This window comes from Podarcis erhardii (assembly GCF_964252035.2).
Source record: "Podarcis erhardii genome assembly, chromosome: 12".
Classification (NCBI taxonomy): Eukaryota; Metazoa; Chordata; class Lepidosauria; order Squamata; family Lacertidae; genus Podarcis; species Podarcis erhardii.
In genome coordinates, this window is record NC_138513.1 from 5,691,900 (window position 1) to 5,717,067 (window position 25,168).

The 25,168-nt window shown below is 45.3% G+C and overlaps 1 protein-coding gene and 1 pseudogene across 35 annotated transcripts in view; one reads left to right on the plus strand and one right to left on the minus strand.

Annotated features, from left to right (window-relative positions):
• The window catches only part of LOC309325987 (7-alpha-hydroxycholest-4-en-3-one 12-alpha-hydroxylase pseudogene), a 354,547-nt pseudogene that overhangs the window by 61,312 nt on the left and 268,067 nt on the right, over positions 1–25,168 (minus strand). The gene's annotated exons all lie outside the window — the stretch shown is intronic.
• Positions 5,671–25,168, plus strand: part of OBSCN (obscurin, cytoskeletal calmodulin and titin-interacting RhoGEF) — a 263,745-nt gene continuing 244,247 nt past the window's right edge. For 20 of the 33 annotated variants that reach the window (XM_081834068.1, XM_081834069.1, XM_081834097.1 and 17 more), the window contains exons 1-2: positions 5,671–5,911; positions 19,357–20,503. In XM_081834068.1, the coding sequence (XP_081690194.1) occupies positions 19,366–20,503 (1,138 nt within the window). In that variant the 5' untranslated portion in view covers positions 5,671–5,911; positions 19,357–19,365. The remainder of the gene's footprint in view (positions 5,912–19,356; positions 20,504–25,168) is intronic. The other 13 variants (XM_081834075.1, XM_081834095.1, XM_081834078.1 and 10 more) reach the window with 4 other exon arrangements.

Genomic DNA, 25,168 nt, shown 5'->3' on the forward strand with positions numbered 1-25,168 from the left:
TCCCTCCCCATCTCACAGTGCCTCCTAAAAAACTCTTTGAGGGATTCTTGACCCCCATCTCTATTTGAGGGGGGAAATCAGTAGATATGTGGGTGTGATGGCTTGGGACTCGGGCTCGGACTCAGAACCAGAGGCGTCTCAGTCCGCACTGGATCCTCTGCCTCAGGCGGCGTCTGGGGCCTGATTCTGAAGAGCTCCAGTCTGCACAGGTTCCCTTGCAACAAACCCCAGCTGGGCTGAGTCAGGGGCCTGAGCCTGCCCTGGCTCCAGATGCGGGGATGACCTCATTGCCTTCAGCTGGGCCATCACTTACAGCTGCTCCACTACCGGTTTGGTCAGGGGAGGCTGAGGTGGCCTCTAGGTCTAGTAACCCACCAACATCTCCCGAGCTGCAGAGACTGAGGTCTGAGAGGAGGAGAGACCTGAGTACTCACAGGAGGAGTGCTGGCCTTCGGGCGAGACAGGGAGGTGAGTCACCAGCCATTACCCTGGCAAAGATAAAAGGCTGTCGGACCCTGCCCCAGGTTGCGGGAGCAACATTGCTGCTTGCTGGAACCTGCCTGAGACCCTGTGCCTGAGCTAGCCTGGCTTCCTGCCTTGTGTCTTGCCTTGGCCCTGTTGTTCTGACTCCTCGTGGAATCCTTGGATTCGGGACCGGACCTGGAACGCGTTGCTCGGGTTAACCCCCGGGCCCAGCACAGTGGGGTCCATTTGTTTAAAAATTGTTTAAATATTTCCCGATCTTGTTTTGTGAATGGTTTTTACTGCTGCTCTTTCATAACAACGTTTACAAGAGAATTTTACCCCACAGGGTGCAATGATGGCCACCAACTTGGATGGCATTAGAAGAGGATTGGACAAATTCATGGAAGGTGAGACTACCAATGGCTGCTAGTTATTGATGCTTTTGCTGAGATTCCTGCATTGCAGGGGGTTGGACTAGAGGACTCTATGAATCAGTAATGGCTATGTTCTAGCTACTTGTGTCAAGGACAATAGTCTTCTAATTACCCATTCCTGGGATTCATAAGTGCATACCAGCAGGGCTTTTCTTACATTCTTACGTGAGACCTGCGAAAATACTCTTGCATTATAGAGTTTGGGAGAGTGTCCACAGTGTTTCATGTGGGGTTTTATGGATCTCCGGCTGAGACCCTACCTGCCCGTGGACTGTCTGGCCAGAATGGTGCCTGCTCTGGTTATCTCTTGCTTGGACTACTGCAACACGCTCTACGTGGGGCTACCTTTGAAGGTGACCTGGAAACTACAACTAATCCAGAATGTGGCAGCTAGACTGGTGACTGGGAGCGGCTGCCAGGACCATCTTACACCAGTCCTAAAAGATAGTCACTGGCTCCCAGGATATGTCCGAGCACAATTCAAAGTGTTGGTGCTGACCTTTAGAGCCCTAAATGGCCTTGGCCTAGTGTACCTGAAGGAGTGTCTCCACCCTCATTGTTCAGCCCGGACCCTGAGGTCCAGCGCCAAAGGCCTTCTGGCGGTTCTCTCATTGTGAGAAGCCAAGTTACAGGGAACCAGGCAGAGGGCCTTCTCGGTAATGGCACCCGCCCTGTCGAATGTCTTCCCATCAGATGTCAAAGAAATAAACAACTATCTGACTTTTTAGAAGGCAGCCCTGTTTAGGGATGTTTTAATATTGGATGAATTATTGTATTTTAATCTTTTGTTGGAAGACGTCCAGAGTGGCTGGGGAAACCCAGCCAGATGGGTGGGGTATAAATAAATTATTATTATTATTATTTTTTATTAATTATCATCATCATCATCATCATCTCTGTGGCTTCCAATATGACTTGCTTACCTGCCTTTAGAGGCAGCAGAAGTTCCCATGCCCACTCAGTGGAATAAAGCAGAACTTTGTGTTGCCAGCTTTTGGAAACATGACCTCTGTGTTCTATACCGCTGGAGGCAGCAAGTCTGGAACGCAGCAGCGTTTAAATGTTTGGCTTCCAGCTATGCATTCATCCTGGGCTAAGCAGCAGAAACCTGGCACATTGCCTTGGCCTTTATGAAGTCATTGCAGGTGTTTGACAAGGCTAGTCCTTTATAGCAGGAACATTTGCGTACCAGACCCATAATTATTAATCAATCAATCAATCAATCAATCAATCAATTTTGCATAGTGCCCTTCATCCCAGTTTGGTTCACAACAGAAACATAAAAAAATGAGAATACAGAATACAGCAAAAACAACCCTCTTTCCACAAACACATTTTTAAATCCGTAGAATGTTCATCAGCCAAATGCCTGGTCGAAGAGAACTCTTCTCTCCTTGTGCCTAAAGATATGTAATGAAGGCGCCAGGCGAGCCTCCACAGAGAGAACGTTCCACAAATGGGGAGACACTGCAGAAAAGGCCTGTCATCATGTTTCTCGCAGAAGGGCACACAAAGAAGGGCCTCAGTTTATGACTGCAGAGTCCAGGTTTGTTCATATGGGGAGAAGTGTTCCTTGAAGTATTGTGGTCCTGAGCCATTTAGGGCTTTATAGGTCAAAACTAGCATTTTGTATTGGTCCCAGAAACTAATTGACAGTGCAGTTGGACTAGGATCAATGTAATATGCTCAAACCGTCTTGCGGGCGGCTGAATTCTACACCAGCTGGTGTTTCCAAACCATCTGCAGAGGCAGTCCTACATATACTACGTTGCAGTAATCTAACATGGAGGTTACCAGGTCATAGACGAAAGAATTCTTCTCCTTGCCTGCTGCTCCACTTGGCGCTGGAAGCCTCCGGGGGTACACAAGCTGTACAAACTCAATGAGGGATGGGGGAAGGCAAACACTGAAAGAAAATCTAATGTATTCTCTTCCAGTCTTCTATTCTGTTGTTGTTGTTTAGTTGTTAGTTGTGTCCGACTCTTCATGACCCCATGGACCAGAGCACGCCAGGCACTCCTGACTTCCACTGCCTCCCGTAGTTTGGTCAAACTCATGCTGGTAGCTTCGAGAACACTATCCAACCATTTCGTCCTCTGTCCCCTTCTCCTTCTGCCCTCCATCTTTCCCAACATCAGGGTTTTTTCCAGGGAGTCTTCTCTTCTCATGAGGTCGCCAAGTATTGGAGCCTCAGCTTCAGGATCTGTCCTTCCAGTGAGCACTCAGGGCTGATTTCCTTAAGAATGGATAGGTTTGATCTTCTTGCAGACCATGGGACTCTCAAGAGTCTCCATGTCTTCTCCAAGAGTCTCCAATTCTGTAGAGGTGGTAAAAGCTGGTTGCATCCTCTCTGCCTGAATGTTAATCCTTGTGCCATCTGTGTGACATCCAAAGGGGCAATTCAGCTGACCTTGACAGGTTCAAGGGCATTGTACTCCTGGAACTGCAGACATGAAGCTGAAAGTTGGAAGATGCAAGAGGCATAAAAGGAAGTGCATTCCTGTTGCTGGTGAGATGTCCTGTGCACTGACAGATGAAGGGGACAGGGGAAGCGATCTGCCCCGGATGCCATGCTTCGGTGTGTGTGTGTGACAAAATTCCCCATGGCGGATTGGCGTGGTGGCGCTCACCCCCAGCAAGCGGATTTTCGTTATCATAGTCAAAATCCGCCCGCTGATCGTCGTGCAGCGCTGGCCACTGGGGATGCCCCCCCAGCGGGCAGTGTTCACACCCCCTGGCAGGCAGCGCTCGCATCCCTGGTGTGCTGATCCTCCTGGAGGTGCCACTGCTGCCCACCAATCATGCAAATACGCCCAGGGCATGGTGCTGGCCGACGGGGATGCACGCTCCAACGAGTGGTGTTGGCAACACCCCCCTGCAGTGGGTGGTGCTTGCATCCCTGGCGGCCAGCTCCATGCCCTGGGCGTATTTGCATGATTGGCGAGCGGTGCTGGCACCCCAGGAGGATCGGCGTGCCATCGATTTCACCCCAGGAGAATTGCCCCTGGGTGCTCATCCTATTTGCCTTTCCGGGTGCCCCAGCAGTTTCCTCCGCCAGTGATCCTGTGGGCAAGGGCTTTTCTCCTCCATGCCCTTCTGCGAACGTCCCAGAAACTTCTATCTGGCAGCAAACTGTTGGAAACAAGAAATGCAGAAAGATGGACCTTTTTCTCATTCAGCAGAGACAAGCCCTGATCCAGTAACAGTGTGTGTCCCAATATCTTCTAAGAGCGTGGACCACTGGCACTTTGAGCACTAACACAGGCTGTGTTGCTCCTGGATTTCCTTCCCTTTGTTTCAGCAAGTGATTTTTTTTTATTTATTTTTTGAAAACGTGGAAGCAGTATGCTTAAGCTACTGCGTTTCATTAGTGCAATAATGCAGCTCGGTTGTTTGGCATATCTCTTTCTCCCTTGCAATAGAGAAGAGTGTCAGAAGGCCTAGCTGGAAAGCGAAGGTCGAAGTATCCAAAACCCCCCCGACTTGCTTCTACTAAAGCTTTTGGGCTCCCTATATATGCGTGTGAAGAAGACAGGTGGTTGCTCCAGTGATTGACAGTATGGAAGGAGAAGCAAGTTTCTGATGGAGTCAAGAGCTATGTTCTGCCTGCTGTTCATGTAATGGAAGTGGTTCTGTACAGGAAAATCCCATAAGTGAACAGCAAAACAATAGCTTTATTAGGACCAAGAGAAGCATCACAAAGTAGCATGCAAGTTTCTCCCACCTGGATTCCTAGGCCTTCACAACAACAGTGCACAGGTATGACATAAAATATCAGATTATATTTGCACAAGCAATTCCCCTTCTTTAGTTCTGCTTTTTGCTGAATGCTTGACTTTTGTTGGGCTTTGCTAAGCAGGGAGCATCATGACATCATGGATGAAAGACAAAGAGATCAAGGAAGGAAGCAGGCAGAGGCAACACCCTACTTCAAGGGCCAACTTTAAAGGTAAAGGGACCCCTGACCATTAGGTCCAGTCGTGACCGACTCTGGGCTTGCGGCGCTCATCTCGCTTTATTGGCCAAGGGAGCCAGCGTACAGCTTCTGGGTCATGCGGCCAGCAAGACTAAGCCGCTTCTGGCGAACCAGAGCAGCACACGGAAACGCCATTTACCTTCCCGCTGGAGTGGTACCTATTTATCTACTTGCACTTTGATGTGCTTTCGAACTGGTAGGTTGGCAGGAGCAGGGACCAAGCAACGGGAGCTCACCCCATCCCGGGGATTCGAACCGCCGACCTTCTGATCGGCAAGTCCTAGGCTCTGTGGTTTAACCCACAGCACCACCCGCGTCCCTTACAGCCTATAGGAGTCCAAAAATAAGGTTCAGTCAATAATATTTAAATCCAGGAGCAGAAATGCCCCTTGGAACGACACCCCCAGCCTCCCCTCTTTCTTCCCCTTCTGAAGTTGACGTAGGCAAGAAGCCTGGTCAACTTTTGCCAACAGGCTTGTAACACTCCCTCGTCATATCCCAGTTTGACACGTGTCACTTGGCTCCGGGGAAAGCGCTTGAGAAACAGCACTAGGTCCAGCCCCATGGACAGGGTTCATCTGCACGCAAGCTCTCGGGAGATGGGCTTTTCGGTCTGCCCCCGGTGGGTTTCCTAAAGCGATGCCCTTTCGTCTCTCCACTGCATGAAATTTAATCTCCCTGGTAAATGACACCCAAGGCTATTTTGGAAATCAGAGGCAGGGCAGGGAGAGGAGCAGGAACGTCAGCAGTCCAACTTGACTGGAGGACGGCAGCCCAAGGGAGGGGCTGCTCACAGGCTAAACTTGAAGCGCTGGAGCTTCTGCTGTGGGACTAGGGAATCACCTTTAGCACGTCCCCTACCTCACTGGGGTTTCTGCTTTATTCTCACGCTGGGTGGGGGGGGGGAACACGACCCAAATTCTGTTGGTCTCCCCATGCCCGCTTGCACCTGCTTCACCCGTTTGTGCAAACTCAGTAAAGATCTGCTCTCCCGATGAAAGTGGCTTACTGCTTCCAGGTTTAACAGGACTTCCAGGTAAGAACCTGAATTTCAGTCTGAATCTGGGTGGCCAGAAAAGCTGGCCAGGAGCCAGCTCTCTTTCTGTGTGCGTCTTGTGCCTATGTTATTTGTGGTTTTCTGTAGCACTGGGGCTAGCAGTACAGATGAAGGTCAAGACATGAGAGTTATCCTCTAGGCTTAGTACGACTTGTGGCTGTGGTCGTCTGTGGTTTCACTGGCAGAGCGATTTGCACAGAGAAAAGATGGGTAGGAGGATTGAAGGAACGAACAGGAGATTTAATTTTTGATTTTGATTTTGTAACCTGTGTGGGTTGCCAGTGTCTGCCCAAGAGAGGGAGATAATTCTTTTGGAGTGGACGTGCTTGAAGGAGTGATGTTGAGGGTTACCTCCCACCACCATTCTTGTTTTCAACCTAAGTACTAAGACTCACAAAAAGTTTTGTGTTCGGTTAATTGTCTGACCTCGCCCCTCTTCTTCTGCTGGTATTTGGCCTTGCCAGAGCCTCCTCCCATGCTCTCAGCTTGCATTTCTACAGATGGGCTTCTGAAAAAAGATGGGGAGTGACAGCTGCGTCTATTTTAAGAGCAGTAGCTCAGTGACTTGGAGTGTCTGTGATGGCAAACGATGCCTGGTTTTTTTGCATTTATGCAGAATGCAGATCCATATAGAAGGTATGCACTTTTTTCAACGGGACACACAGGAGGTATAGCAAATGCGGCTTTTGCTAAAGCTGCACGCCTATGCCCACTTTCTTGGAAATAAGGCTGTTCGCACAACTATACGTTTAAAGCACCCCCTCCAAAACACCTTGGGAAGTTTACCCTTCTCGGGGCTGCAGTCCTGAGCACCCTTAACAAACTACAAGTCTCAGGTTTATTGGAGGGCAGGGCGGGAGTGAGCTTTAAATGAATGGTGTGTGCACAGTGTAAACGCCATAGGATTGCACTGAAATCAAGATTTATTTATTGTCTTACTTTTGTTGGGAGACACACTGGGGGAGAGGGGGGGGGGAGAGAGAGAGAGATTATTGCCTAATAGGGCGGTTGATAAAAAAACTTTTTTTTTTGAAAATGCCTGCTCCAAAGGACTTAACTTATTACACTAGGGATTACAGTGGTACCTCGGGTTACAGGCGCTTCAGTTTACAGACTCCGCTAAAGTGGTGCTTCAGGTTAAGAACAGTTTCAGGTTAAGAACGGACCTCTGGAACAAATTAAGTACTTAACCCGAGGTACCACTGTATATAGCAATATCTGAAATTTCATGCATATCAGTTAATATCTTGACCCTGCTCCACTGAATTGAAATTTCAGCCTTCATGACATAGGAAAACGGCCAAGAAAACGACCCAAGGAGGTTTGCAGGCAGAAAGAAGTAAGTGACAGAGTGAGGCCAGTAGCGCGTTTCTGAAGGGTAGGGTGTTGTAACATAGAGAAGTAGCACTGTTTGCTCAAGAGAGGAGAAGAGCTGACAGAGTTTTATATAAGGATTAGAGGAAGTCGAAAACTGATCAGGTGGTAGGCATCTGTGCTTGCTGATGAGCAATCTGGGGCAGAAATGGCTGACTCAACTCAGCTCTAGGCTTTTGGTATGAGGTCTGGCATGGGTGGCATGAGCATACGGCCTAACTTTGGGGCACAAGGTCAACACTTGCCAGAATCGGGTGTCCCCGTATTGATTAAGGGTGGTGTGGAACTCTATGTGCTGACAGCAAATATGTCTTCTGGTTAACAGTAATAAAGAGGTGGAGAGGGAAAATCATTATAAAGGACAGGCAGTGGCATGAAGCCCTTAACCCAGTGTTGGCCAAACTTGGCCCTCCAGCTGTTTTTGGACTACAACTCCCACCATCCCTAGCTAGGAGGACCAGTGGTCAGGGATGATTGGAATTGTAGTCCCAAACAGCTGGAGGGCCAAATTTGGCCAACAGTGCCTTAACCCTTCCTTCCAGGCCTTCCCCCTTCGACTTGACTTTTCTTCCTGGTGGGTGACACAGTCAGGAGGTTCTTGAAATGGAAAATTAATAAATTAATGGGTTCGTGCACTTGGTTGGAGTTGCTGTTTAAAACACACTTCTAAAGAAGAATAATTCCAAAATGCATTGGGCCTCTATTTTCAACCACCTGGAGTTTTCCTTCTCTTTTGCCCCATTAGTGGCGCATTCCAGGTTTCCTTAGGGTTAAACACATGGGTGGGTGTCTACAGGGTGCCACCCCCGTCTGAAGAATGAACTATAAATTCTAGATTTCCCAGCTTTCATTTTAAAAAGGGAATAGGTTTCTAACATTTGGAGAACCTGAAATCGCAGGGGAAGTGAACAGATGCTATTCTCAATGAAATGAAATGAAACCAGGAGCTTTCCAGATCCACAACCTACTTCACACATAATGTTAAACCATAGTTAAAAGCAAACTAGGGTTTAACATAAGCGTGCAGTGTGCTAATCGTCTCCCCAACCCTCCCATTCTGGCTGGGAAATAAGCCAGAGTCCAGTTTACTGTGATACCTGAACCTTGGCTCATGGTTTGTGTCCTCCAAACAATCCATGAGCTGTAAGCCAAGAACAAACCATGGTTACTGTTTGTGGTTTTGGTCAACATAATAGACTTGTTTCCCAGCAACATGGCGGCATCAGGAACTAGGGAGGAGTAGAGCAAGACGTTTTCAGCAGTGTACACAGAGGGATGTAGAAAATGGGAATTCCCCAAAGATTAGAATTGGGATCCACTTTTTCCTACTTCTGTGCAAATGCTCTACGCCTAGGGGTGAGCAGTGATGTAGTCAAGTTTGCTGATTAAAAAATTGTTCAGGGTAGTTAATGCAACTAGGAATTCCAAGGAGCGTCAAAAAATATCTCTCCAGATTGGGTGAATGGGCAGTAAAATGGCAAATGCCATTCAGTGCAAGCAAGTGTAAAATGATTCACAATGGGGCAATTAAAAAAATAAATAAATCTCACATATACACTTATGCGGGGAGGGTCTGAACTGTTGGTGACTGACCAGGAATGAGACCTTGGGGTAGTAATGTATAGTTTTATGAAAATGTCGGTCTAGTGTGCAGCAGCTATGAAAAATGCAAATTCCATGGCAGAGATAATTACATAACTGCCAATATCGTTATGTCATCATACAAATTGATGGTGCATGCTTGGAATACTGGGCACAGTTCTGTCCACCTCACCCTCAGAAAAGAACGTTATAGAGTTGGCAAGGGTTCAGAAAACAGCAAACCCAAATCATCAAGAGGTTGGAGCGGCTCTGCTACGATGAAAGGTTACAGCATTCCTTGGTGTTTTTTTTTAGTTTAGAGAAAAGGCAAATAAGGTGTGACATGATAGAAGTGGATAAAATTGTGTATTTTGTGGAAATGTAGATAATATTGTAACAAAAAAGGACTTCTTCATGCAGAAGACAGTTTTGTTTTTTTAAAAAAAATATTTTATTTTTTACCAACCACCAAAACACAAGCAGTGTAACCCCCCAGGCGACTGATACATTGGGTATACAATATTCAATAATACACATATTCAATAATATTCAATAATAACATATTCAAATCAACCATATGTACACTTCTATATACCTTAACACTCCTCCTTCCACAAGGTTTATTTAACTTTTAACATTTTAATTGCCCCAAATTGTTCAAACCTACTCAAATAGTTCAATCTCTTCTCAAAGGAATCCTCCTCTTCCTCACTGACCTTAAACCCTTTCATCCTTTGTATCTTCACAGTTAGGTATTCTAAAATCATATTATTCAGTTTTTTCCTCCTTCTGCATTTTTCCAATTACTCGCTATAACCTATCTGGCTGCAATTACCATCAATTTTACCCATTTGCATTCCTCTTTTGTTTTTAACTCGGCACTACTCAGGCTAATAAGAACCATTAATTTAGTTATTTCCACTGCAGAAGACAGTTAATCTGTGGTATTCACTCTTACAAGAGATAGTGATGGCTAGCAACTTTGATGATTTTTTGAAAGGGAGGATAAGGCTACTTGCTTCTCGACATGATTATTGCTTTTAGACACAATAGTTATGTTCTATCTCCACTGTTGGAGTCGGTATGCAAGTTGTGCAAAATCACAAGTGAGGAAAGTGCTGTTGCAGCCAGGACCTGCTTGAAGGTTTCTCATGGGCATCTTGTTGGCCACTGTGAAAACAGAGTGCGTTCCTGTTTCATAAAATTATTCACCGCTTGATTGCATCAATAGGAGTATAGCATCTAGATCAAGGGAAGTAATAGTGCCACTGTATTCTGCTCTGGTCAGACCTTACCTGGAGTACTGTGTCCAGTTCTGGGCACCACAGTTCAAGAAGGACACTGACAAACTGGAACGTGTCCAGAGGAGGGCAACCAAAATGGTCAAAGGCCTGGAAACGATGCCTTATGAGGAACGGCTAAGGGAGCTGGGCATGTTTAGCCTGGAGAAGAGGAGGTTAAGGGGTGATATGATAGCCATGTTCAAATATATAAAAGGATGTCACATAGAGGAGGGAGAAAGGTTGTTTTCTGCTGCTCCAGAGAAGCGGACACGGAGCAATGGATCCAAACTACAAGAAAGAAGATTCCACCTAAACATTAGGAAGAACTTCCTGACAGTAAGAGCTGTTTGACAGTGGAATTTGCTGCCAAGGAGTGTGGTGGAGTCTCCTTCTTTGGAGGTCTTTAAGCAGAGGCTTGACAACCATATGTCAGGAGTGCTCTGATGGTGTTTCCTGCTTGGCAGGGGGTTGGACTCGATGGCCCTTGTGGCCTCTTCCAACTCTATGATTCTATGATTCTATGAAAAAACCTCAAAGCGCTTTACAGATTAATAAAGCAAAATCTATTGATGCACATAGAGACCTATAAGATCAGCTAACTAGCCAGGATAGAGGCCTTGTGCCTATTGTTTTTTTGTAACGCCTAATCTTGTGCTAGGAGCATCTTTACTCCCAAGGTTGTAAACACATTCCTAAGTGTCTACATTTGAAAAGGAGACGAGCTCTGCTCAAATATCCCAACCCTCTCAGGTAGAAAGGAATGCAAAGAGAACACGTGCAGCATCGTGCGGCTTAGAGAGAGTTCTTTGTTCACTTGCTCAATGAATAGGTAATGAAGGAAAGACCATACATGGTATAATTAGTAGATAGATAGATGATAAATAGATAGATGGATAGATGATAAATACAGTGGTGCCTCGCAAGACGAAAAGAATCCGTTCCGCGAGTCTCTTCGTCTAGCGGTTTTTTCGTCTTGCGAAGCAAGCCCACTGACGGCTTAGCGGATTAGCGCTATTAGCAGTTTAGCAGCTTAGCGGTTTAGCAGCTTAGCGGATAAGCGGATAAGCGGCTTAGAAAAAGGGGGGGAAAGGGGGGGAAAGCCCGCAGGAACTCGCAAGACATTTTCGTCTTGCAAAGCAAGCCCATAGAAAATTCGTATTGCGAAGCGCCTCCAAAACGGAAAACTCTTTCGTCTAGCGAGTTTTCCGTCTTGCGAGGCATTCGTCTTGCGGGGCACCACTGTATATATATTACGGTCAGAGACCAGCTTATAAAACACATTTGGGGGTCCAATCCCAGAAGGAAAACAAACATTTGAAACAATGTACAACAATAAATTTAAAATTTATAAGTGCAATAAGTGTATAGACACTTAAAACTTTAAGATAAGCTACCGCAGAGAGATGACCCAGAGTCACCCATGGAACCAAGTTTGGGGATTTTCTTCATGAACTAGTTTAGGTCGGGGGGTGGTCTGCGCCTACAGATCTGTACACAGAATCTGGTGACCATCCAAGTTGTCTTATGATCTTTGCCTAACAGGAAAAGGTCAAATTTTTGCTTTCCCGGGAGGTCAGCAAGCCTCACCAGCCGGGGATCAATGCTCCTACTACGTGCCTCTTCTTAAAAGGGACATCTAAAGAATAAGTGCTCTGGGCTTCCTATCTCCCCCAATGAACAGATGCAAAGTCTCTGAGCATATGGGACTTTTTAAAAGGATCCTTCCAGGACCAGCGAGGGCAGAGCCGAGCTTCTGGCGTGTATAATTAGTATTGTGTTATAACTTTAGATTGGAGGAGGTTTATGCATATCTACTGCTTTAATAGATAACAGCTATGTATATTAAGGAGGCCCCACCCTTTTGGTGTTTTGCTCAGTTTTTGGAGAGGGATCCCACTGAGCCATTATTGCTACCAATAAACACCCTTTATTTTCTCACCGCCGCATGGAGATTTCCTTCAGCCTCAAACGTTGATTTTTGCAATACTATGTTCTTACATTGACACTGTGGATTCACAATAAAGCATAGTTTGTTTTAACTGTGGTTTACTGTGCAAACTGGGCTGTAATCCAGCAACTCCGAATAACACCACATGACCCTCACATAGGGCCAGAATTTATGAGAGAACGATGCTGACTCAAATCTTCCCAGAAGTTCTGGTTTTTGTGCCAGCAACACTAAACCACTAATGGCAGCAAGTGACCTCTACTGCATATTTCCTCCATGTTTTATCTTTGTGTCAGAAGTGGAACTATAGGCAGTTGTATTCTGGAATATGTTTGATGAATTGTATTTTATCTGTGAAAAATTTATATATACAGGTGAAACTCGAAAAATTGGAATATCGTGGAAAAGTTCATTTATTTCGGTAATTCAACTTAAAAGGTGAAACTAATATATGAGATCGACTCATGACATGCAAAGTGAGATATGCTTCTACTTCTCAGAGGTCCAATCTTGCTCGATTTACAATCCTTGTTTTGCTGATTTTCTTGAATATTCTAATTTTCTGAGATTGTTAATTTGGGGTTTTCATAAGCTGTACGCCATGATCATCGCAATGTTAACAAATCAAGGCTTGACATATCTTGCTTTGCATGTCATGAGTCTATCTCATATCTTAGTTTCACCTTTGAAGGTGAATTAGTGAAATAAAGGAACTTTTCCACGGTATTCTAATTTTTCAAGTTTCACCTGTATATACTGTAGGAACTGTCAGCCTTCTGAGGGCAGGCATTTTGGATAACATTTTCTGGAGTCTCTCCTAACAACCTGGCCCTTTGAAAAGGCATTATTCAGTGCTTTCAGATGCTGAACGTGAAACTAGCTTCTTGATCCCAGGTGCTAGATCAGTTTGTAGTTTTTGAAAACCACTTTCTGAGGTAACTTTCTCTCACCCAGCCCCCTCCCCCCCCCAACATGGCAGAAGAAGGCAGCTGCCCTCTTCAATGGTAGCTTTTCTGGGCCTCAAATTGTGTGTGTTCATGATTAGAAAAGGGACAGTGGTACCTTGGTTTGCATACGTCTTGGTTTGCATACGTTTTGGATTACAAACACCTTCAAACCCGGAAGTGCATTCCCTGGTTTGCAACCTTTTTTTGGATTACAACCCCCCCCCTTTTTTTTGGATTACGAACAATTATTTTTGGAGGCCCCATTGGTGAAAGCGCACCTTGGGTTACAACCTGTTTTGGTTTACAAACGGACCGCCGGAATGCATTATGGTTGTAAAGCAAGGTACCATGGTTACAGATGCTTCAGGTTGTGTTTTTTTGGGTTACGGACCCGCCGAAACCCGGAAGCACCGGAATGGGTTACTTCTGGGTTTCGGGGGTTGCACATGCTCAGAAACGCTAAATCACGCTTTGCACATGGGCCAAAGTGCCGAATTGCCACCCGTGTGTGCGCAGACGTGCCGCTGTGGGTTGCGAACGCTTTGAGTTGCAAACGTGTATCCTGCACAGATCACGTTCGCAACCCAGGCGTCCACTGTACTGCTTTTTGAATTACACAAGATACAAACAAGCTGTGTGACGTGAGGGGGGAAATTTTCACATAGTTGCCTCATGCCAGTGTGACGTAAGAGTTACTGTGTTGGGGCTACGGCCTTGGGAGGCCATGGTTCGAATACACTGCTCAGCCATGAAGCTCTCTTGGGCCTGCCACTGCCTAACTGGCGCCTCAGGGTGGTTGTGAGGATAAAAATGGGGAGGGGAAGAACCACGGACACAAAATGAGCTCCTTGTGTGGAGGGAAGGGTGATAAAAAATAAAATAAAATAAAATAAAATAAAATAAAATAAAATAAAATGAATTAGAATAGAATTAGAATAGAATTAGAATAGAAATAATAGAATAGAATAGAATAGTTCCAGTTACAGATAGGTAGCCGTGTTGGTCTGCCATAGTCAAAACAAAAAATTCCTTCCAGTAGCACCTTAAAGACCAACTAAGTTAGTTCTAGGTATGAGCTTTCATGTGCATGCATGTGTATCTGAAGAAGTGTGCATGCACACGAAAGCTCATACCTAGAACTAACTTAGTTGGTCTTTAAGGTGCTACTGGAAAGAATAGAATAGAATAGAAATAATAGAATAGAATAGAATAGAATAGAATAGAATAGAATAGAATAGAATAGAATAGAATAGAATAGAATCTGGAAGGACTTTTCACCTTAAAATTTATTTGGGGATTTTTAGTTGAGAAAAATGGTGAGAAAGGGTGTGGGATACAGGTTTATAATATCATGCAAGGTGTGAAGATAAAGAAGGATAAGAATTTATCCTTCATGATACTAGTGAAACTGACTTGCCAGGAATTTCAGGTGAGACAAAAGTGAAATCTTCAAGATGCACATAATTTGTTTATGAAATATGCTGCTACAACACACAGTGCTGACCGCCGACTCAGGCCACATCCAGACTTCCTTTTGTGGTGTACTTTCAGAGTATGGGCTTTGGTAATATTTTGTAATGCGGTGCCCTGTGAGGCCAAAATTAGCCACCCCAAAAGGGATCTTCTCAGTTATGGATCTTCTCAATTTTGCACCCCTTCGGCTCGACGACCTGTGCAAGGGAACTGCCTGGACTGTCCCAAATCAGGCGCTGGTTCTTTCCAGGCCCAGGAATGTACTTTAAAGCTCTGTCTTCAAGGTGTATGTGTGTTTGTTTTGCCCTGGTACTTTCCCCAGGAAAACCTGTGTTTTGCTGCTGAAAAGGAGCAAAGAGCAGTCGGTGGAAAACCCAATCCAAGAAAAATCCAGCTTTTCCCTACTAAAGCACCAGGGCAAAACAGACAGACAGACAGACAGACAGACAGACAGACAGACAGACAGACAGACAGACAAACAAACAAACAAACAAACAAACAAACAAGCAAACAGCTCCAATGACAAAACCATGCTTGGACATGGTGTTTTAAAGTCCAGACCTGTTCCTAGAAACATGGCAACAAAAGGAAGTCTGGATGAGCCCTAGTTGGCTTTTCTAATCCAGGTACTCTCAGGGGCTTCTAGTGGTGATTTGCTTATTTTAAAATATTTTAAAATAAATAAATCATCACTAGGAGCTGCTGATCAGGCAGGGATATGGGGGTGTCCTAGACCTGAGCTGTTAAGGAACGTGCAAATTAATACAAGAATCTTGAACATGGCACGGTAACTAATATATGATGGCTATATTCAAACTCCAGCTTCAGGAAAAGTATGCCTCTGAGAACCAGTTCCTAGGGGATACCAGAAATAATAATAATAATAATAATAATAATAATAATAATAATATTTTATTTATATTCCGCCCTCCCCAGCCGAATCCGGGCTCAGAGCGGCTAACAACAATAAAGTAACACAGCATTCTAAAATCAATTCATTCTAAAATCAATTCAAAATCAAATTAATGGCAACCATTGCGCTAGAGTTCTGTGAGGATTACCAAAGGAGGGGGTCAGGCTGTGCCTTGGCCAAAGGCCTGGTGGAACATCTGTGTCTTGCAGGCCCTGCAGAAAGATGTCAAGTCCCGCAGGGCCCTAGTCTCTTGGGACAGAGCGTTCCACCAGATCGGGGCCACAGCCGAAAAAGCCCTGGCTCTGGTTGAGGCCAGCCTAACCTCTCTGTGGCCTGGGACCTCCAAGATGTTTTTCTTTGAAGACCTCTGTGGTCCTTTGTGGGACATACCAGGAGAGGCGGTCCCGTAGGTACGAGGGTCCTAGGACCCAAAAGAGAGGACCACGGTTCTCATGTCTTGCTTGTGAGGTTTTGCCCACTGTGGAAAACACGATGCTGAACTAGATGGACTTATGGCCTGATCCTTTAGGGGTCCTCTTACTTTTTTCAGTTGCTAAGAATTTAACCATCTTTCGGAGATACAAAAGCCAGTAGTTGGGTTTTGTATCTCCAGCACCAGATAGTCTAAATAAAGGCATCATTTCACATTGTGATTCATGGACTGATATAACTGGCTTGAAATGATGAATGGATTTTCAGTAACATCATCAGAGACACGTATTTGGACCCGATGATATCAGTTTCCCACTGAGTTCATCAACTGGTGCAAACTCCTAATTTGGGAGGGTTAGTCAGACTTTTGGGGTATGCACTTGCTTTATAGTCTATTTTTGGTGGTATGATGACTTGTCTCAGTCTTTTTGAGAGACGTGCATACAAGTGGTGTTTGTGCTTGTGGTTTTTCAGTGTGGGGATGAGGCTTTACACTGCAATTTTAGTGGACTTGGTTGGGAAAATACAAAGAGCTGAATATATAAAGCACTGTGGTGCCCACTGGTTGCGTTTTAGTTTTTGTACTAAAACTCCCATCAGCCTCAGCTAGGGATGGGCAGATTTTGGCATTTTGTCAGTTTCCAATTTTTCTATTCTTAAGTTCATCCCATTTCTTGGTAGGGCCTTTTTGGTAGTGGCGCCCGTCCTGTGGAACGCCCTCCCTTCAGATGTGAAGGATATAAGCAGCTATCTTCTTTTTAAAAGACATCTGAAGGCAGCCCTGTTTGGGGAAGTTTTTAATATTTAATGCTGTATTGTTTTTAATACTTGATTGGGAGCTGCCCAGAGTGGCTGGGGAAACTCATCCAGATGGGCGGGGTATAAATAATAAATTATTATTATTATTATTATTATTATTATTATTATTATTATTATTATTATTATTATTATTTCTGCATCAATTTGAATTTTTTTAGAATTCCTCATGAATATTCACCAACATTTTAGTTCACATTTTGCCGAATATATACACATTTTTGTATGCAGTTTCCCCTAGTGTAATGCATTTCTGTATGTTATTTTCACAAGCAGGCACACTCCCACATTGTTGTGCACATCATTTGGTTGGAGAAGTGCACTACAAAATTCAGAGATGTGAATTCCAAAGAAGAGCTGCGTTTTAGTTCAAGAAGTTTCAAGAAGTATGAATTTGGGATATTCATATTAGAAAGTGAACTGAACCAAAATTCTCTCCCATTTCTAGCCCCTGTCAGCATGGCCAGTGGTCAGGGATGAGTTATAGTCCACAGCAGTTGGAATAATAGAATAATAATAATAATTTATTATTTGTACCCCGCCCATCTGGCTGGGTTTCCCCAGCCACTCTGGGCGGCTTCCACAAAGACCCAAAATACACTAATATGTCATACATTAAAAACTTCCCTGAACAGGGCTGCCTTAAGATGTCTTCTGAATGTCAGGTATTAAGATGTCTTCAGGTAGTTGTTTATCTCTTTGACATCTGATGGGAGGTAGTTGAATGTCAGGTAGTTGTTTATCTCTTTGACATCTGATGGGAGGGCGTTCCACAGGGTGGGTGCCACTACCGAGAAGGCCCTCTGCCTGGTTCCCTGTAGCTTTGCATCTCACAATGAGGGAACTGCCAGAAGGCCCTCGGCACTGGACCTCAGTGTCCAGGCTGAACGATGGGGGTGGAGATGCTCCTTCAGGTATACAGGACCGAGGCCGTTTAGGGCTTTAAAGGTCAACACCAACACTTTTAATTGTGCTCGGAAACGTACTGGGAACCAGTGTAGGTCTTTCAAGACCGGTGTTATGTGGTCTCGGCGGCCGCCCCCAGTCACCAGTCTAGCTGCCGCATTCTGGATTAGTTGGAGGACACCCCATTGCCTACCCCGCTTTAAGAGATCGCCAGCCGATGTTCTGTAGGCAACACCTGAGCCAATCTTGTCTGGGCAGCCTCTGGATTGGTCATAACAGGACTGGTCATCATAACATATGCTGGCCTTGCAATGTCTTATCCTGCAATTTTCATTTCAGTGGTCATTTTCCAACTGTATTAACAAAAAGTTATTTAAAAAATGATTTACCCAAAAAGAAATCCAGAGCATGCCCCCACTTGCTTAATAATAATATTATTATAATTTATTGCTTATACCTTGACCATCTGCCTGGGTTGCCCCAGCCACTCTGGGCAGCTTCCAACAGAATTTTTTTTGTTGTTTTCTGCTGCTCCAGAGAAGCGGACACGGAGCAATGGCTCCAAACTACAAGAAAAAAGATTCCACCTAAACATTAGGAAGAACTTCCTGACAGTAAGAGCTGTTCGACAGTGGAATTTGCTGCCAAGGAGTGTGGTGGAGTCTCCTTCTTTGGGGCTCTTTAAGCAGAGGCTTGACAACCATATGTCAGGAGTGCTCTGATGGTGTTTCCTGCTTGGCAGGGGGTTGGACTCGATGGCCCTTGTGGTCTCTTCCAACTCTATGATTCTATGATTCTATGATTCTATAAAAAACATAATGAAACATCAGACATTAAAAACTTCCCGATAGAGCTTTCTTCAGATGTCTTTGGAAAGTCATATAATTGTTTATCTCTTTGACATCTGATGGGAAGGCATTCCCCACAGGGTGGGTGCTGAGGAGTCCCTCTGCCAAGTTCACTGTAACTTCACTTCTCGCAGTGAGGGAACCACCAGAACGCCCTTGGAGCTGAACACTGGGGGTGGAAATGCTCCTTCAGGTATACCTTATATGAGATGGATGAATGTTTCCTATTTCCAATTATGGTGAAATGGCAATTAGCTTGGAGAGGGTAAATGCTTTAGCATCCAACTGTACAGTGGTACCTCTGGTTGCGAACGGGATCTGTTCCGGAGACCTGTTCACAACCTGAAAAGAACGCAACCCGCATCTGCGCGTCCGCGCATGCATGGGTCGCGATTCGCTGCTTCTGCACATGTGTGTGATGTCATTTTGTGTGTTTGCGCATGCACGAGGGGTGAAACCCGGAAGTAACCCGTTCCGTTACTTCTGGGTTGCCGCGGGACGCAACCTGAAAACGCGCAACCTGAAGCAAACGTAACATGAGGTATGACTGTATATGTATATGTATATGTATATGTATATGTATATGTATATGTATATGTATATGATGTATATGTATATCCTCTGCGAGTGAATGAAGTTTTGCAATTCCGCTCAGATTCTTGACAGATTGGCTTTGAATGTGTTCAGGCTTAACTGCCTGAAGCAATCAGGTGAGGATTGTCTATAATGAAAGACCAACCTGAAGGTCAGACGTTGTGCTCTTCAAAGCTGGAAACATTATGGTCCAGAAATTCAGGCTTTTTGTGGCTGCTGTCAGATACTTTAATGCTATGAAGGGTTAAAAAACAACAACCTGCCATTGCTCTTACAGTTGCTTTCCCCCCCCTCTTTTTTTCTTTCCAGGCCATCAAGATGGATTTCAGCTCTTACAGTGGAGTCCCCAGGTTCCTGACCAGGCCTAAGGCCTTTGTGGTATCCATGGGGAAAGATGCCACACTCAGTTGCCAGATCATTGGAAATCCCATCCCGCTGGTCAGCTGGGAGAAGGATAAACTTCCTATCCAGACAGGGGGAAGATTTAAAATGGTGGAAGATGGCGACCTATATCGTTTAACCATTTATGACTTGAGTCTGGACGACAGCGGTCAATATATCTGCAGGGCCAAGAACTCGATTGGGGAAGCTTTTGCCGCAGTTAGCATCAAAGTTGGGGAGCAGACCACTGTGACAGAATCGGCACCTTATTTCATCCAGAAGCCCACTTCTATCCGAGTCATCATGGGAGAAGACGCCATGTTCAAATGCATTGTCCAGGGTAGCCCACCCCTTTCGGTGAACTGGGAGAAAGACGGGAGGCACCTGGGCGGGCGGTCAGAGTCCAACCGCATCCAGATTGAGACCCAGGGGGAGAAAAATGCCCTCAAGATCCAAAGCACTCGGTTGGTGGACAGCGGGACGTACACTTGCCGTGCAGAGAACCCTCTTGGGGCCACCAGCGCAGCAGCTGCGTTGGTGGTGGACACGCCAGATTCTTACAGCCCAGGTGGCACAAGGCACGCTATAGACGCAGACAGCAGCAAGACCTCCCCTTTGCTCTCACACTTGCAAAAAAGGCGAGAAGAAATCAGGAAGACAGACCTAACCACTGCCGACTCTCTGATCTCCACGGCATACACCTCCATGGAAGGGCGGTCGAAACTCGGCCTGAGCCTCTCCCTTGACTACGAGAGGGCCGCCAGTTTGACAGCAAAGAGCTTCCGGGGCGATGGGGGTTCTTACTACGGGGTAACGACGCGTACTTTCACCGTCACAGAGGGGAAACATGCCAAGATGAGCTGCTATGTGACGGGAGAACCCAAGCCAGAGATTGTTTGGAAGAAGGATGGCGAGGTCATCCTCGAAGGGCGGAGGCACATCATCTACGAGGATGAGCAGGAGAATTTTGTGCTGAAGATCCTCTTCTGCAAACAGGTTGACAACGGCCTCTACACATGCACGGCTTCCAACCTGGCAGGGCAAACATACAGCTCTGTGCTGGTCACAGTCAAAGGTGAGTAGCTGTGTTTCACAATGGCTTGGGCTAATGGCATGTCCCAGTTCCATTTATTGTTGTTTTTTATTTTTAATTCATTTTTATTAAGTTTCCCATTTTAACAATCCAATCGAATCACATTGAATGTTCCAAATTATACAAGTACATATCAAATAGTCCAAATATTCTGCCTAAATTATAATTTTTTTGTTGGGACTTCCCATGCTTCAGGTTCGGGGGGACGGGACTCTGATCATCTCATATCTCTGCTGCCTTGAATAGTCTTTCCAACAGTTCCTTTAAATCTTCCTGTTGTTAACCTTCCTTCTTTCATGGCCTCTGAGTTGTTTCCACAAGCGAGTTGAAATAAGCAATGATGTGTTTCTGTGTGGATTTTATGTGTATGACTCTCCGCTGTTGTTGCAGTATCTCCTCACACGCTGGTGTTTATGCTGAATCAATCCAAAAGTCATTTCGCTGCTGGCAGACGCCATCTTCTCTCGTCCCCGTTCCATTTGGGGTAAATTGGGGTGAGCTCCCATCGCTCGGTCCCTGCTCCTGCCAACCTAGCAGTTCGAAAGCACATCAAAGTGCAAGTAGATAAATAGGAGTGTTTATTTAAAACCTGCTAAGGAGTCCAGTTCACTTTGTTGTCTCTTTAAGTACTTTGTAAAAGGTTCCCATTCATCTTTATTTTTTTTTAATATAAATATTTATTAAAATTTTTAAATATAAATGCACAAATAATAAACAATCTTACTTCTGTCACAAACATAGTTTCATCACTTCTTTGGACTCCCTCACGTCTCCCGCTCCCATTTACATCATTAAAATTTTTTTTTTCCAAACAAATTATCAACTTGTTTACAATCTCATATCCACTCATTCAAATAATCTAGCAATTCTTTCAAAAAAAAATTATATTTTCTTTAGTCTCACTTATCATCAAATTTAAATCTAATTTAGTGGTGGCCAATTTTTTATAATCTAGCATCCTTCTTAACATTCAACCAAATTACAATGTTTTTGTAGATACATCTTAAATTTCTTCCAGTCTTCCTCCATTTTCTCTTCTCCCAGGTCTCGGATTCTGCCAGTCATCTCGGCCAGTTGCATATAGTCCATCAGCTGCATCTGCCACTCTTCCAGTGTGGGTAGATCTTGAGTTTTCCAGTTTTTTGCGATGAGTATCCTTGCTGCCGTTGTTGCATACATAAAGAATGTTCGGTCCTTCTTTAACACCTTCTGGCCGACAATACCCAGGAGGAAGGCCTCTGGTTTCTTAGTGAAGGTATACTTAAATACCTTTTTCAGTTCATTATATATCATTTCCCAGAAGGCCTTCACCTTAGGGCATGTCCACCAGAGGTGAAAGAATGTTCCTTCATTTTCTTTACATTTCCAACATTTATTATCAGACGAATGGTATATTTTGGCAAGTTTAACTGGGGTCATGTACCATCTATATATCATTTTCATTACATTTTCCTTCAGAGCATTACATGCGGTGAAGTTCAACCCAGTGGTCCACAACCTTTCCCAATCCTCAAACATAATGTTATGCCCAATGTCCTGCGCCCACTTTATCATAGCCGATTTAACCATTTCGTCTTGTGTATTCCATTTTAACAGCAAGTTATACATTCTAGATAGTACCTTAGTCTTTGGTTCTAACAATTCTGTTTCTAACTTCGATTTCTCCACCTGGAACCCTAACTTTTTGTCATTTTTAAAAACTTCTTTAATCTGAGCATAATGTAACCAGTCTCGCACCTTATCCTTCATTTTCTCCAAACTCTGCAATTTCCAATTGTCTCCATCTTTTTCTAATATTTCCCAATATTTTGGCCATTTGGCCTCCATATTGGGTCTTTTTCGGGCCTTAGCTTCCAGAGGCGAAAGCCACCTTGGAGTTTTATTTTCCAATAAGTCTTTATATTTTGTCCAGACATTGAACACTGCCTTCCTGACAATATGGTTCTTAAAGGCCTTATTGATCTTAACTTTGTCATACCATAAGTATGCATGCCAAGGTTCCCATTCATCTTTAAAGTCACAGTTATCCTTGTCCTGTAGTTTATGTGTCAGTTTTGCCAATTCTGCGTAGTCCATCAGTTTCTCTTGCCATAGTTCTTTAGGTGGTATTTCCTCATTCTTCCATCCTTGTTCTATTAAGACTCTTGCCGCCGTTGTCGCGTACATGAAGATATTTTCCAGCTTCCTTGGCAGGTCTGAACTCCATTGCCTTCTAAAGCCACCTTAGAATTGAGAGCGGGCATGGCTTAATAAGGCCTTCAGACACAGTACGTCTATCAATGGGACGTTCCAGCAGTGAAGTGGTTTTACTGCTCATCTGCAAAGATTAAAGCATTAGGGTGCTGAAGGATCAAGGCATACAGTCGCTGTGGGTTTGCTCCTCTGAGATTTGCTGGCAAGCAAATGCCTGATACTTAAATTCAGCCTGTCCACGTCCATCAGGTATTGGGCAGGCAGTGGCAGAAGGGCTGCAATGGTCTGGCAGCTGTTTGGCAGCCTGTGAGCCACGAGCCACAGGGCCTCCCTCGCCTTCCATGGCAACAGGTGTCTCAAGGCACAAACACAGCCCCAAAGAGCAGCAGCACTTGAAGCCGTCCCCTCACTAAGTGCACTTAGCCTGAGCTGAAAAACAGTACAGGAGGCCTCAACTGTCTTATGCTTCACCTCAGAAAACACATCTAGATCCTCCAGGGTCCTCTGACAAGGACAGTGTGTGCTGTGGTCACATCCACAACATGCACCCAAAAGAATAATGGGAACTATAGTTTTTATCTTTCACAGAGCTCCCAGTACCTTTCCGAGCACAATTCAAAGTGTTGGTGCTGACCTTTCAAGCCCTAAACGGCCTCGGTCCTGTATATGTGAAGGAGCATCTCCACCCCCATCGTTCAGCCCGGACACTGAGATCCAGCGCCGAAAGCCTTCTGGCGGTTCCCTCATTGCGAGAAGTGAGGTTACAGGGAACCAGGCAGAGGGCCTTCTCGGTAGTGGCGCCCGCCCTGTGGAACACCCTCCCTTCAGATGTGAAGGAAATAAGCAGCTATCCTATCTTTAAAAGACACCTGAAGGCAGCCCTGTTCAGGGAAGTTTTTAATATTTAACGCTGTACTGTTTTTAACACTTGATTGGGAGCTGCCCAGAGTGGCTGGGGAAACTTAGTCAGATGGGCGGGGTATAAATAATAAATTATTATTATTATTATTATTATTATTATTATTATTATTCCCAAAACCCTTAACAACCTACAGTTCCCAGGATTTTTTTGGTGGGTGGAAATCAAGTGTTTCAAATGCATGGCTGTCGATTTTCAGCAGGAACTGCTTGAGGGACCCAGTCTGGATGTGCTGGTCCCGTGGGTTAAGCGAGAGGCGAGGTCCAAGTCCAGTCCGAGGTTGAAGGCGCAATACGGAGGCAGTCCGTAAAAGCTGAAGCTGGGTGCAGGGCAGGGAGTCAGGTGAGGTCAGGAGCTCCGGCAGGAAGGCAGGACAGGGTTCAGGCAGGAACTGGCTACCAACAACGTTGCTCCCGCAACTTGGGACTGGGGCTGGCTGGCTTTTATCTGCCCCGAGGCATAGGGCAGCCCCGATCCTCAGGTGACTCGCCTCTCCTGGCCTGCAGGCGAGCACTCCTCCTGCAGGAACTTAGTTCCCTCCGCCTCTCTGCCCTGAGCCTCTGCAGCTCAGGAGAGGCTGGAGGGTTACTGGACCCAGAGGCAACCTCAGCTTCCCCTGACGGGGCTGAGAGTGGAGCACCTGCAGGCAATGGGTCCTCCATCACCTCAGGAGCCAGAGCGGATTCAGCTGGTGCCTGCACCTGAGGATTCAGCACAGGTGAGGACCCTTCAGGCTCAAGCCCCAGCCCCGGCTCAGCTGGTTCTGGAGGCGGGGAATCCTGTGCTGGCTGGGATTCCTCAGGTTCAGCATCCGAGTCTGAATCCCAGGCCATCACACTGGATTTGGAGCATGTTTCAGATCAGAGCCCCACAGCTTCTTTTTTCTTAGAAGTAAAATTGTCCAGTTTAAGCACACACTTTTTCTTTTTAAGTCTGCACAATGTCATGTGTAGTTTGCTCCTAAGAGATCCAGAGAGCTGAGTTTTAGCAAGGATGCCTGTGGCAAATTAGCCTAGGGGCAGTGTGCATGCTTTCCATCTTCTTGTCAAGCACTTTCCATTTGCAGTTGAAGAGTTTTGGGTAGCCGGGATGGGGAAGACTGCTGACTTCTCTCCCCTGTCTGAAACCTTGGAGGGGTGCTGCCAGTCAGAGGACTGAACTGCAAGGACCGTTCGCGTCATTACACATAAAGGAACGCCTGGGAACATCAAAAGCTGTCTTATATTGAGTCAGAGCATCAGCACATCTAGCTTAGTATTGTCTTCACTGACTGGCAACACCTCTCCAAGGTTTCAGACAGGGGAGATTCCCAGCCTAATAATAATAATAACAACAACAATAATAATTTATTCATATCCCGCCCACCTGGCTGGGTTTCCCCAGCTACTCTGGGCAGCTTCCAACAAAAGACTAAAATACAATAGTCTATTAAACTTTAAAAGCTTCCCTAAAGAGGGCTGCCTTCAGATATCTTCTAAAAGTCTGGTAGTTGTTCTTCTCTTTGACATCTGGTGGGAGGGCGTTCCACAGGGCGG